This window comes from Brachyistius frenatus, unplaced genomic scaffold, assembly GCF_029030835.1.
Source record: "Brachyistius frenatus isolate BFR_SWC_R1_liver_20210118 unplaced genomic scaffold, ASM2903083v1 Contig_23, whole genome shotgun sequence".
In the NCBI taxonomy this organism is placed as follows: domain Eukaryota; kingdom Metazoa; phylum Chordata; class Actinopteri; family Embiotocidae; genus Brachyistius; species Brachyistius frenatus.
This window is the reverse complement of record NW_027210622.1, coordinates 1,362,224-1,377,473: the sequence shown is the minus strand read 5'-3', so window position 1 is coordinate 1,377,473 and position 15,250 is coordinate 1,362,224. Positions and strand designations below refer to the sequence as shown.

Genomic DNA, 15,250 nt, shown 5'->3' with positions numbered 1-15,250 from the left:
GCAGGTCAATGCTGGCCTCACTGTGAGAAGCAGGCCTCCAATGATGTGTTTGGCAAGTATGTGCTAATACATTACCAAGAAGAACTTGATACATTGCTGAAGTAGTATACATCAAATCTCCCTCTAGCAAAAAAAAAACATTTCCTCACATGTTTTAACTCATCATTGTTCTTTTCTATTATGAATTTTTTTTTTTTTATCATAATCCAATACAGTCTGCAGATTATATCATTTGACTACACAAATTTCATTTATCCTTGCGGTGTCAGAGCGCTGCAAGTCGATACATGTCATCATTCGGTAGAAATGTGCTGCCTGCCTATAACAGTAATGAAAAGTGAGATGCACATCTGAGAAAGATTAAAGACAGGGCTGTTTTACTCACATACTTTACTTGCTTATTCTCATCATTTTGTCACAAATAGAGATCTGTTTTACACATTTACTTCATTCCTCAGCATCTATAAATCTGTATGCCTGTTTTGAGGAACAGCATCTATGCAACAAGTCCTTGTTTGTCATGCTAACAGATGTTTCATTGGAGCTGCGCTGACATGCGCCATGTGGATAAAACACTGCCCGGCAGGGCCTGGAATCAATCTAACTGGATTATAGCCACTGTTAACGGGCCAATATAATCATAAATAAAACATATACAAATGAACTGAGATGTCGCTGAGGCAATATATCTCTGTCACGAAACATTTTTGATATGCCTGTCTGTGAAGACAGCATGGGCACAAGTTTATTTCTGTTGTGTATTTACCAATATGCATGTATGCGAGTACACAGGTGCACCCAGAGATAAGTCTGGGCGCTCCTACAGGAGTGTGTGCTTTAGCTTGTCAGAGTAATCGCCATCATTATGCAACTTTCTCAGCCTGACAAGCCTCCTTTTATCCACTCAAGTAAGTGTGTTTGTTTGTTACACACACACACACACACACACACACACACACACACACACACACACACACACACACACACACACACACACACACACACACACACACACACACACACACACACACACACACACACACCTTGTGGAGGCGGGCACCGCGTTGGCAGACTCTCTCAGAACCACACATACAAACGTATACATTTTGTTTGTATTTCTTACATTTTTACAGCACAGTGAAAAAACGGCTCATAAGAGGTTTCATGATGAACCCAAGTTCAATTCTCCAATTTAAGAATGTGCAAATTACGTATGTTGTGTATTTACGTCGTATTTATGTGCCAGTGAGAATCCAAAAGTGGACTTTAGTACTGATGGCTGTACTGTCTGTTTTGTTACGTGCTTTGTTCTGCATTTTATGTTGTTGCTGCTGCTGAAACTGAAATTTTTTCTAATGGTTCCCAGTTTTTGTGCTGAATTCAGGCTTGAGTCAATATCTGCTGTAAACACAACACATTTGGGAGCAATTGCAGCTTCCAACTTGTCTCGTACACAGCTGTGTCAGTTTAAGAAAGCTTTATCCAAATGTAAAATGATGACATAATCAGGCTCATTCTCAAGTTCAAGGTCAGGTTGGATATGATTGATGATCTTTTCTCCCAATAATTATCTTTTTATATGCAATATATCTATCATCCTCCATATTTCCATGTAATTTGTGGGAGACAACATAAAGGATAATTACACACATTTTTTGTCAAATGATGATGTGCGTGTTACTCACCCACAACCATGATGTTGAGCTCAAAGCCTTGCTTCATGGCCTTCCTCCTCATCTGCTCCAGGATGGCATCAATGCCCACATAGCTGAAGTCACTACCTTGGGTCTTCTCCCCCTTAACTTGAGGACTGGGGTGGTGGGGCTTGGCGGATTCAGACATGTTGCTATGGCTCAGATTGACCTCTGACCCTAAAGGCAGACAAAGAGATGTATTAGAAAGCGTATGCACTAGACGTGATTTTTGAGCAGTTAAAAGTCTCCAAAGTGACAAATTAAATAAGAAAATTCAAAAACTGGAGGCAATCACTTAAAAAGCAACTGCATGGTATTCAAATCAATCATCTCCACACTTTACTTGGTGTTGTGAACACACAAGATGTGAGAACATACTAATCTGAGCAGGACGTTTCCTGTGTGAAACAGGATGCCAAACTTTATATTCACGAGTAACCTCCCTTCATACAAGTTAATGTGTAAACATGAAAGTCATCAAACTGTCAAAGTCATCGGGGAACAGGAATACATCTGCTCCTTAATACTGCATAAACATTGACAAACAACCACCTCATGTAAACAGCCCAGCACACAAAACAAATTTTAACTTTTGAAGCTGAAACCAGAAATTTAGTTTTTTTTTTTTCATGATTGTAAAGGAATTAGGAAGACAAAACGAACAGACTTCGTGAGGAAAACAAGCACCCTGACTTGTGGCTTACCTCACTTTAAGAAGGATCAGTTGTTGGAAGACGAAGGCTGTGTGCCAAGGTACTGCTGCAACAAGCAAACTTAAAACACAGCTCCACTCTGCCAAATGTGCTAGTGTGTGCTTGCAGCGGCAGACTCACTCCTCTTAATGTAGGAGGAGACAGCATTTCCTGCGCTGTGACAGAAGCTTGTAGTAGTGCGTGTGTGAGGTTTGCAGTCACAGACACTAACAACCACAGATGTATACACCTGAAGCTGAATGACGACAGCCATCCTAACCATATACACATATCTCTGTCTAGGAGAGCGGCCTAACTTCAGACCTGTATAGTCGACCTGTGGCCGCACGTTTTGCTTCGGTCTTTTATTGTCCTAAAATAACATAAAAGTGAGAGTTTAAAAAAACATCTAAAAGCTTTTCTGGAAGAAGACAGAAGTCTTTGTGCTTTGAGTTGTCTCTCTGAGATTACACAGTAATAGCCTGTCTATAAACAATGAATACAAATGGAGCAGACATGACAGAGGGCGTGCTGATATTAAGAGCCTGCTCAGAGTTTTCTCCTCCTGGGCCCTTAAATAAGATGGAAACTGTGAGATGGCAACAGAGGAGACAGTGGGAGGTTATTATAGACGTGTGATGATCCTAAGAGTATATATTTTCCATATTTTCCACAACAACAAAAAGGCCCTCCTTTGGCTTGCTGTGACTGTCCTGGAAACGCTGTCACTAATAACCACTTTGTGCAGCTCTTCTAAAACTGCGGGGGCTTTTATGGTTCTTAAAGGGACCTACTGGAAGCCGTCTCACACTGAGGGAGGTTGAAAGTCAATGTTATATCTCAAAAGACTTAACCTTTTAATTAAACAGCATGAATTAGCATGTGCAGTGTGATTATAGACTTTTCTACTTCACACATCAAATATGGGCACTAACATGATGTGATGTTCATGCACACAAATCTGCTCTAACATCATAATCTCAGTGTCCACACTTTAAAAATCCAATACATCTGAACTCAATAACCCTTCTTCTCTTCTTGGACCACGAGGAATCAGCAGCCTCTACAGTGTCCGTCAGTCCTTCTAACTTTCAAGTCCCTGACAGTCTAATGGTTGACTGACTGACTGCACTGAGATACCACGTGTGGCTTGGATATAACTCAATAAATCCATTATCATCTATCAGTAAATGATCCCTACAAGGTTTTGTTTTGGCCCAGTAATTTCCACAAGTCATCAATTTCCTTTTAAAATAGGACAATAATTTTATCTAAAACAAAGACATCGTGGTAATTAGGAGTAAAATTCAATCCATGCTGTAATATAAACCTTCTGGTAGTACTGCATCCTGGTGAGATCGAGCTGATTTCATGCAGCAGTACTGTCCTCAAGAAACCCGACACAGAGCTGCTGTTTCTTGGATGTGACACAATAACCCTGAGATATTTGGATTGATTTATCTTTATCCTGTGTTTGCAAATGTTTGCATAGTGTCACAAATTGTCATTTGGCTAAACCCACACTGAACTCCGATACCCTGATTCTGATTGCATCAGTAGCTTCTTAAATGACAGAAGGTGGATTAACTCTAATGACATACTCCAAGTCTGCAGCCAAACTGCCTTCTGGGCACCATGACCACGCCAGGCCCCTGAGGCCATCCTACTGGTTTACAAGGCCACTCTCCAAGAGTAGACAAACAGTCGCATTGAAGCAGAGGCAAACCGGCACACAAACAGCCAAGTGTGAGACACATGTGCAAGAGAAAAAGGAAGAGCAAACAGCAGCACCAGAGTTGGAAATGTCCATCTGACATCTACCCTATTAACTTCTCCTTTTAAGTTTCACAGGGCACTTTCATTTGCTGTGCTGATTCTTTCGTACGCTCTTTTTAATCTTTAAGAGCTACAGGTTCACTGGCTGTTGTCATCTGCTTTTTTCTGTAATTATTTAAGCGCCTCTTTTACATGAATGACAGTTCTGTTATAAAGTGTTTTTTCATCAGATAGGCATTCAAGCCTGTGATGTTTCACAGCGTTGATAACCTTTGCCACAGCAGACATTTTTCTACGAACCTCATTATGAATAAGCAGAAACATACCGTATGACTCAAATCATGACTAAGTTGCCTCAACGGTTGAAACCAAACTGTTGAATAAAAAAAAAGAGTCAGCATGTGCGTAAAAAAAAGAACAATGTATCTAACCTGTGAGACTGAATAATGAAAGGGAAATAGACCCATTGAAAGGACCAAACTGGTGCAACGATGGACCAGAGCTGATCAAACACATCCAGATAATTGACACGGCTCTAATCTTCCTTCATCAATACAAACCCCCAAAACAACTATATTAAACTCTAAACAGATGTTATGAATTATCACTTGACATAAAATTCTCAAAGCAGAGGATTTTCTTTTTGCCTCATGACATGTAAAAGCACCACTTTAGGATTACCTGATTTCACAGCTTTGTTTAATGAATGGGGATGAGCTCAGGCTTTTTGTTTGCATGAAAGGACAGATCCCATCAAAGAGATTACTCCCATCTTTTGTCATCCATTTTCAAATAAGAGCACTTATGGAGTTGGTTTAAGTTTTATCTCTGGCTTTTATCTGTGTAGCTGTACAATCCTGAAGATGACGTCTGGCTATTTATTCGTTGTCTGCAGTATGCAACAAAATATGTTGAGTTCTATGTTATTGGTGAAATGTGTCTTCATTCAAGTGCTTGTATGTCACTCATATGGGACTGTAAAATCTTTTTTTTCCTCGTGTTTTATCTGGTAGAAGTTCGGTTTCCTGTTTGTTGCTAAGGGCTTCACAGCAGATAAACCACAGTGTTTACATCCGCACTAAAAAGTTTTTTTGTCACTTAAAGGGACACTCCAACACCCGGATATCAGGTCATTCTTCACAACAAGTACCATGTCGTAACTGGTGTACAGTAGCTTTTTCTGGCTCTGAGGGGTTGGCATTTGGTTTGACATTGCATATTTGTGAGTGCACTAAAGAACTTTACATTACATATATGTTCTATCGCCACCTATATGGGCTGCGTCTCATTATACTTGACATTGATTGGTTTGTTGACGGGCGTGCATCTGACATTGGCATGTTGTCCGGACCAACAAAGTAGGTCTGAAAACACCCTTAAAGTCAGAGAGTGAATGCTGCACAATTCATTTCGTTAACCAGTATAGTTGAGACGAGAAAAAACAAACTGCTTCTCAGTCTTGTATTGCCTCAAACTTTATAGAAGAGTAATACAAAATGTTAAAATTGCAAAAAGTATGTACCATGTAAATATGCAGTGGACAGATATTAATAACTACCATCCTGAAGCATCAACCCCACTTTGCTTTTTCCTCACACTGACCTGTAATCCAATCCTCCTGGAGAGCTAACACACCGTGCTCTTCTTCGATCAGATATCAGTTTCTGTTTTGCTGTAACAGAGATTCAACTTCCCACTCTACATTCACACATAACTCAACACTCCCCTCTCAAGCCCTCCATTAAAGTCCCATCAGGCATATCACATCCAACCCTACATTTAATATTCACCGAGTGAAATTTGAACACACCATTGCTAGAAACAAAGCCTCCATTGTCTGCGAGAAACCCGACGAAATGCAGTTTCCATCGATCCACAACGCCACATCACCACTTTTCAGCCCTGCTTTAAATTATGAGAAAATTCTTCTGCGTTATTGTTTGACTCCAGACCAGAACCCAACAATAACGATAATGAATATACTGCAAAGAGGAAATAAAAACAGGAGGTAAAGGAGACAGAGACAGAACTCTCTAAAATGATTCAATTCATACAAAATATGTAATTAGTGCACTTCGAGCCAAACTGTTTTAATGGTGCGGTTGATGACTGACACTTTACATTAGGAACTGGTCTTTGTGGGAGGATTTCATAGTTGACCTAAAGTTGGTTTTAGTTCTGGATTCACACTGTTCATCATGGACATCCTGCAGGTTTAATGTGCATGCAACTATAATGCTAATGTTTGGCTTCAAGATGAACTGTTCAGAATATCCAGCTACTGTCATGCAGGACAATATCGTAAAGAAATGAGAGGTGAAAAATAAACTGTTTGTTCATATTCTCTTTAGCAGGCACACAGAATTTCACTCAAAATGCCAAAATCCTTATTCTCATAGATTCGGCTTTTTAAAATTTATAAAGCACAAGGTGGTAACTGGATGTCCCTGAATGTTCAGTCACACAAGTGACGAGTCAGGTTGTTTACTCAAAATAAAATCTGTCTAATGTCTACTGAACAATGCTGCCTTTCATGAAATGCTCTGTGGGATACCCAAATCTTGATTAGTTTTTCATAATGAAGTTACTGATAAAACACTTTTTAAATCAAACTAACATTTTACTTAATGTTTTCTAGGTAAATGTGATTTGGTGTTTGAAGACAAACTTGTTTTCCTTTTCCTCCTTCTGTCCAATCACTCTGGTCGGGGATTGAGCTTTGGGAAAAGAAGGTATAATGTCTGTTCTTTCACTCACACACCATTACGGACAGCTCTTAAACGAGTTCTGTTATCTGAAAATTCTGTTCTTTTTTCTGTATTTTAGACATGGTTCCCATGAAGTGAAACCCCCAAATCTTGGTGCAGTTCAGTTGTATTTTCTTTCGTTACTTTCCACTGTGTGTGTGTGTGTGCGTGCGCGCGCGTGTGTGTGTGTGCATGTGCGTGTATGTGCGTGTGTGTGTGTATGTGCGTGTGTGTGCGCGCGTGTGTGTGTGAAAATATGTTTTTCTGTTACTTTCCTCTATTTTCTCGTTAAACCGGAGATGACATTTCCACCGGCTGCGTGGTGGCTCCCTCAGAAGAGGAAGAGATCATTACGTTTTATGCCTGCTGCTGTCTGCAGATGGATGGATGGTCCAGTAAAAGAAGGCAGCACAAGGATTGACTAACAGTCATGAGTGTCATGTCAGGATTAACATACACAATTTTGTATCCTATAATAATATAATTTTAGGGAGTCGTTTTCTGATTACAGTCCGGTTAAAAATCAAATAAGAAATACAGATTCAGCGACATCAATTCAAAACAACACTTGCTGCAGTTTTACTCACTCCAAATTGCGGCCCTGTTTCTGACAACGAGCAGCGGCACCAATACATTCAGGGGAATGCAGTATAAAATAACCTTGCCTTACCTCAACTGTGACAATGACACAAACAAAAACACAACTGATGTAAAGGCAACTTTTGCACACAAAAAAAAGCTTAAACAATGCAGCTGAACTTAAACTGCCTCATGTATACAGTATAAACTTCATAGATTTTGAAGATATTGAGAGTTGGCAATCAACATTCATGTCTTCAAAGAAACACATGACAAGTCTTTAAATCATCTGCACCCAAATATCAGGTGTGTTGATCACAGAAGTGGAGAAATATTCCTGTGAGGGACTACAATCAGGAATAAGGATATCATAGGCAACAGGGTCAGAGGTCACAAGTTTGAATTGACATGGTGGATATATGGTGGACTAGGCTAAATGGCATGACAGCTAATATTGAGGCCATGCTTGAAATCATGATTCACTGTACTAGCTTCAAATTCCTTTTTCCCTTCAAAGTCCCATTCAAAGAAGTGTTAATATTAGTTTATCTACACTTACTAATTTTCTAAAATTCTAAGGCCAGAACTCTGTGAAATCCTTTGACAGTTTTTGCTTGGTATCATTGACTTCAGTGTCGAGGGTACACATGTTGAGCTCAGGCCGCTAGCTTAATCCTCCCTTGTGTTCTGTTTGATGGAGATAACATGATGGCATGTGACGGAGTGAGGTCGACAGAAGGAAGTTAGAAGGATAGAGGAGGTTCTCACTGGGCTGTCATGTGCATCCAGAAGGAAATCCCTCTCACTCAATCTCCCATCCGTACTTTAAAGCCAAAGGAACGCTTTGATTGAAAATCCAACTGTGTTTCTCGGTCATAACAACTCCCTGTCGTGTAAGACGCTGAGGTTCGGTGAGGTCAATGATTGGTGCAGCTGACACAAACCGAATCCGGCACTTCAAAAAAGGAGGAAGAATGCTACCGGCCCACTTCATCTTTCAGTCTTGTCATTCGTGAAGGCCCTCTGGGAACGCAACCCCTGGCCTAATGTGGAGCAAAGCAGATGGTGTTGCTCAGTGTTGAAATGCAGCTTTCCACTCGGAAACTTCTGGTAGTGTAGATAACAACCTGTCCCAAAACATCTCAAAACTATTGAGAGAGTGAGAACAGACCGGGAGAAAGAGCTACACATAGTGGGCCACTGAGGTAAAGGGCAGAAAGAGATGAGATACATGTTAAAATAACAGTGACAAGCTGAAAAACACAACAAGACCGAGCTTGGTTTGGATCTAACTGTAAGCAGAGACTGACAAAATGAGAAAGCAAATCCCAACGCAGCAGGGAAAACGCTGTGGTGCCGAGTACCATTGTGAGAGCCCGCTGCTCTGGGCAGCTTTGAGTGCTGCAGACTCAGTGACCACAGCCGTAACTCAAAGCCCAAACATTTCTGAGAAACATGAACAGGGAACAAGGAGGGTCCTGCCGCAGATCCATCCACAGCTGCAGTGGAAGAACTGGTATAGGGTAGAGGACTAACACAGCCCATAGTGCAGTAAATCAGACAACCACTAAGTATGAAGTGGGAAAGGGGCCGACTGGTTAAAATATTTTAACGCTGAATGATGCATAGTGCTTAATGAGAGGAAATGAGGAGCATTGCACTGTTCAGAGATGACTCCTGCTCTCAAAGATAGTTATTTGTCTTGGAGTCGAACATTTTAGTTGTTCATAAAATAGACAGCTAATTAGGTGTCTTTATTAGCTCACCAGTTAAGCTTAGGTATCTAGCTATGCATGATTACAATTATACTGAGCAGTTACAGAAGGCCATTTATTCTGTTTAGAGGGTTCAAAGAGTAAAACAGCTTGGAAATATTTAGAATTACACTAAATATCAGTCTAAAGCTCGATATAATTTTAATTAAAATTAAAAAAAATATGGTCACTGCTTATCTAAATGTTTCTATAATTTGTCTGCAAATCCTCAGCCAAGTTGATCAATCCAACTGCAAGTGGAAACGGAGGAGGAGAGATATAAAACACCAAACTGTGTATATGTGTCAACATTTCTAAACTCCATTGTATAGGGGTTATTTTCATAAGTTATTGTGGTGTGACAATTAAGAACCTTCATTATGTTATATGAGAAGTTTTACAGTACAAGCTAAATATTTGATTCTTAATTAAATAATGTAATTATCGTCTCTGAATCAAAAACAAAGTGAAAGATAAGCCATTGTGCCTTAAGGCTTATTACTGCAACAGTGCTGCTAAAGGGACCACCATGAACTGACATGTTCCAACCTCCTCCCTCTGCCCATCCAGGGCTGGCAAGCCCACAAGCTGTCATCAATGACAGGACATAACTGCCTTCACTACAGCCATGATGAAGACAGAAAATGTATACGTGGGCAGAAAGAGTGATAAACAGTACAGGACTCATGTTGCAGGTATTTGACATCTTTAACTAACTGTGTTTTATAAAAAGTCATTTCTTACTACAAACTGCTGATGACAAAAATGAAAACTATAAAAACTATAAACTGGAGGAGAAAAAGAAGATGAAGTCTGTATGAGACTTTATACATATGGATTCAATTAGCTGAAGGATGAATATTTTCAGACAGTCAGGTTGTTTACAGTAAAACATGTTCCCGCCTCTCCTCCTTTCAGATGTACTGCCTTCAGGGCAAATTCTTTGGTCACAAACGTTGGCCAAAAGTGTAATGAATGTCCAACATGATGGTACAAGTGGTTAGGTCTATACAGTGATGGATTTACCTTTAAATTATCAGATTTTAAATCTTTGTGTGTACCTGCGACACAACTAGTTTCAGGCTGGTAATTATGGCAAGAAAAACAAAAGGCTGTGTATTAATATCACGGTGATGGCCCTGAACAATCCTAATGAAGTGTTTATCAATGATGATTAAATTACTTATCAGCGAGCTGAGCTGATTAGCAGCATGTAAACAATGGCTCAGTGACTTTAACCAGTGCCTCATGTGAAGCACTTTGTCATGAGGTTTTATGTAAATCAGATAGGAGGCAGCATTAGGATTTAGTGATATCAAATGTGTTAAGCTACAGCAGGCTGACTGTGGGAAAACATATGTAAATACATTTTCTAATTCAATAATGCTTTGTTGTATTTGTGGTGCTGTTAAGGGGACCTGCATTTTATTCATGCAGACTCTCTATGTGCAAGATTGAATACATTCCTTTACTATTCAGATGTTATGTTACAAATGTGGCTGGTAGGGGCTAAGTTTTACGTTACTACAATGCAGATCTAGCAGAAAGGTCCATTTGTTGTCTTACCTTACTAAACACTGGACTGAAATTTCTAGATGTTGCATCCAACAAAGCCACTATTCAGCCACCGTATTGCAAACTGGGTAAAATCAGACCATTTGATGCACTGAAAACATGAGAGATAACGGAAATTTCAAAAGTTAGGCTCGTCTCCGGAGCCCAAAATTAAAGCCGAGTGACTTACCACAACCCAATTTTCTCCCCAACAGAAGCAACTGACAAGAGTTAGGAGAAGAAAGGAGTTTTTAGTATTCCCTGTGGAAGAGCAACTCGCCAACTTAAAATGTGATCTCTTTGACTCTTCACCTCTCCTTGAACTTGGCAAAAAACTTTAGAAAGCAGACACCAAGGGATTGCCAAAACTAAATCACATCAAAACAGCTTGGCTGCATCAGTGCTTGGCTAATCCACTGCACTGGATCAAACCAAGTCTGGAAACTTTGCCTGATGTGATGAGAACTGAGGCTTGAGAAGAAAACCTGACCAGAGGGCCCTGGACATGTAAAACCTAAAGAGCGGCAAGGGCTGTCCTGATTGGTCAACATGCTGCTTCAATATGGGGGATTGACTATCTATGCATGCTCTAGAGCTGAAGACACAATGGGAGGGAAAGGAAGAAAGAAAAGGAGAGGAGGAGGAGCAGAGTTTGGAGGGTGTGGGAGGGGGGGTGAGTGGCAGTGCTGACCCCCCACACTCTCCCCCATGGCTGAACAATAGGAGAGGGAAGCAAGGGAAAGAAAAGAAATGAGAAAGTTTGAGGCCTTCACACACTGAATCTACACCTCCCAGCCTCAAAACTTTTATTTTCTGCACAGCACAAATGAATCACCTGGTAAACTGACACCAAACAGCCTCACAGCACCAATTCACCCCCCCCCCCACACACACACACACTTTCTGTTTCTCTCTCCCTCTTGCTTCATTGCTCTGCGTCTTCTTCCCTTTCTCTAAAAATCCTTCCCAACCTTTACTACAAGACATAAAAGTACACAGCCAGCATGCGAATTAACAACTCACCCAACCCTTTCCTCTCTTTCTCTTCTCTTCCACTCTCTTCCCCTCAATCACAGCTACAGCTGGACAGGCTGGGCTGCATGCTGCTGCTCTGCCTGGCCACGCCCACCCATGGTCATGTGACCGCCATCCCAAGTGGCTGGGAAGGCATTCTGCAGTCACACCCCTCATTCAAAGAAAGTGAATGGAGAACATTGTGAATTGTAGCAAGCTATTCCCAAACCATGTGTGATGAAAGTAAACCCATGAGAGAAGTGGCTTCAAACAAAATAAAAGACACTGGGAGTGTTTGTTTATGGCAAATTACAAAATCCAAACAAAGTACTGTGTGTGTGTGTGTGTGTGTGTATGTGTGTGTGTGACAAGAAGTAATATCCTACTTCCCTCTCCTTGTGTGTCCATCTGCTCTCTCCGCCCCCTACTGCTTTGTCAGAGGAGGGTATTACATTATATGTGTGTGTGTGGACATGCTGAAGGTATTTGTTCATCTCTCGACTTCAGTCTTTCACGGTGCTCTCTCTCTTTTTGTCTGAGAAAGACACACACACACACACACACACACACACACACACACACACACACACACACACACACACACACACACACACACACACACACACACACACACACACACACACACACAAGCACGTCTCCATCCCTCAAACTGTCTGACTAATGACTAAAGCCATGACTAATCAGAGCATTTCTAAGTTTACAGAAATAATGTTTGCTACGTATCCATATCCATTGGCCACAAACATGTTTGTCAGATCATAGTGACCTTTGGCCACCAAATTCTAAGCATTTCATCCCTGAGTCCAACTGAACCTTTGAGCCACATTTGAAGAAATTCCGTCAAGGCGTTTCTGAGTTATCATGTTTAAGAAAATGTGACTGACAACTCGATACCACAGTGCCTCTGGGCACAGCTGTCGTCACTTGCAGGCACAAAAAACATCGACCAGCAACGCCAAAACTCAAATTTTCACTAGATTTTACGATGGATTAAGTTATATTATGTTATGACTGCTTCTTGGAGTGATGACAGTGCCAAACAACAAGCTGAGATTTACTAGATTTTACCTTTAGGTTGAGCCAGACTAGCGGTTTTCCTCTGTCTCCAGTTTTTATTCTAAGCTAAGTTTATGTGTGTTCAGGCTTTAGCTTCATAGTTCAGAGACAGACATGAGAGTGGGATCAATTTCCTGGTCTAACTCTCAACAAGAAAGTGAATAAACGAATTTCACAAGATGTCAAACTTATTCTTCAAGAGAAGAGTTCCTGTCTAACACAGCAAACTGACAACTGGACTGTACTTAGGAGTGAAGCTGCATTGAATTCAATATTGGCTGCGAAACAGATCAAAGTTGTTCCAAATCCCAAATGTTCCCTGGAACTCTGTCCTGCTTCTGCTTCCTGTGACCCAGCTCTCCCACAACAGAGAGATTCACATTTATCACATCCAACCCGCGGACTGCAAAACACTAATGCAGTCAACATGTGAAGAGATATTTTCTAAGAATAGATTTTATGATTAGAGAAAAAGAGAGATTCTGGTTACAAAATGGATTTTACTGCCTGGACCAACAGTGACTAACTTGTTCCTTTGTTGATATGGTTCAGCTTTTTTTTCTTTCTTTCCATCAGCACCTAAGCTGAAGGTCTGATGGAGGTTTTCATAATATTCAGCAGAAATGCTTCCTTCCTGACAGAGCTGGAGCTGAATCTTGCTCTTGGCTGTGGTTTTGTTTTGAAAACATGAATGCTTCTACCAGCGTGTGTATGTTTTTCAGGTAATCTGTGATGTACACATTATTTTTATCGGTTTCCATTTACTAGTATCATGTGTCTACATTTTCATGTGAATGTTGCACAAAATCATACAGTGGATTTGATCGAATTTAATTTCACATTTAAACTGATTTTACACCATTGGCACATGGTAAAGACAAGCCTCCAGTGCCTGGACTGAAAAACGTATCAAATGTCAGTCACCTATTTACCTGCTTTGAAAGACATAATTTACAATAACTTCTCATGTGCTCTGTGTATGAATAGTAAGTATCCACAACCTCTTGGCTGCAGAAGAAATCGGTTGGCCACAATTCTGTTTCAGCTATTTCTGCTCTAGTTTCTCAACATAATATCTGCTAGTAGGGCGATCAGTAGATTTGATAAGGAGGCTGAATCTAGAAATGCACTTTCAAAAGAGATCGGGAGCCTAAATTTGTCACAGGCCAACGTCTAGAGTGGAAACAGGACAAAGCTAAATGTTTTTTCTGCCCCAAATGCCTGTAGGACATCCTTTTCTGGGTGACCATTTTTGACAAATGTCTGTTTTGTATCTCTTTATATCAAAGAAACTATTTTCCATACAGTTGTCATTAGAAAATAAACAGTGTTGACAGTATGAACCTCATGACAAATCAGTGTCTGTAGATGAAAAGGAGAGGTCTGCTGTGTGGCAGGAGCTTATTTTATTAGTTCTGTAATGACGCCTAAAAGGCAGCTATGAGCAAAGGCCGGGGTGTGTTTCTGCTAGCAGATAATGTACATCATTTTAATGCTAACATAGGAGTAAATACTGTACAATGCAGTATATGTTTTCTATGTTTCTATGTTTTAGACCACACAACAAACACTAACAAATTTCAGAAAACCGTTGAGGAAGATTACTGTATACGTGAAAGATCCTTCTATATTTTAGTTTCATTATTCACAACTGATCTACAAAACCCAAGTTTACAGATTTTAGCTGTATTTCATTATTTTTGCCTTTTGAACTCATTCCAGCTCAAATCATCAGATCATCAAACCCTGCAGGCTGAAGAGGTAACTGAACACTAATATGCTGTGATGACTAGCATGCTGTGAGCCCAATTGGGGAAATCTGTGATTGGCCCAAAGGTCAGGGCTGATTGCTGAAGGCTACCCAATCAGGTCAGAGCACATATGGAGCTGATTAAAAGAGTCACCTCCATGACTCAGCGGATCAAGTGACTCAGTGACACATCTTTGCCTAGAGAGGGGGAGGGCAGAGAGCAAGGCGAAGGAAGGATGGAAGGGAAAGAGGGGACAGAGAAACAAGAGATAAAGGAGGAGGAGGAGGAGCAGAGGGTGGAGGTTGCTGGAAAAGTAAAGCACAAGAGGGAGAAGGGGAAAGAGGAAGAACATCTGGCTTATCTACAGGGAAGATAGCTGTGTCTGTTGGAGACTTCCTGTTGTGTTTTTTTTTTTGCTGTGGTTGCTATGCTCCCCTGTGGTGCAAATGGAGACAGCATGTGTGATGAGTGAGGACACCCTGAAGTGGCTCAGGCCTCCCCCCTCCAACTGCACATAATGTGTGTACAGATGGAGTCATCTGTGTATGTATCTTGAGCTACTTCACATGTTGACAGTAAAATACGTCACTCCTCCAGGTTGATTCTTCAGAC

At 40.7% G+C, this 15,250-nt stretch overlaps 1 protein-coding gene across 7 annotated transcripts in view; it reads right to left on the bottom strand.

Moving 5' to 3' along the window:
• Positions 1-15,250, bottom strand: part of septin9b (septin 9b) — a 71,891-nt gene that overhangs the window by 14,761 nt on the left and 41,880 nt on the right. For 4 of the 7 annotated variants that reach the window (XM_069697235.1, XM_069697236.1, XM_069697234.1 and 1 more), the window contains one exon: positions 1,686-1,871. In XM_069697235.1, coding sequence (XP_069553336.1) covers positions 1,686-1,871 — 186 coding nt within the window. Of the gene's footprint in view, positions 1-1,685; positions 1,872-2,398; positions 3,247-11,819; positions 11,919-15,250 lie in introns of those variants that run through there. The other 3 variants (XM_069697240.1, XM_069697241.1, XM_069697238.1) reach the window with 3 other exon arrangements.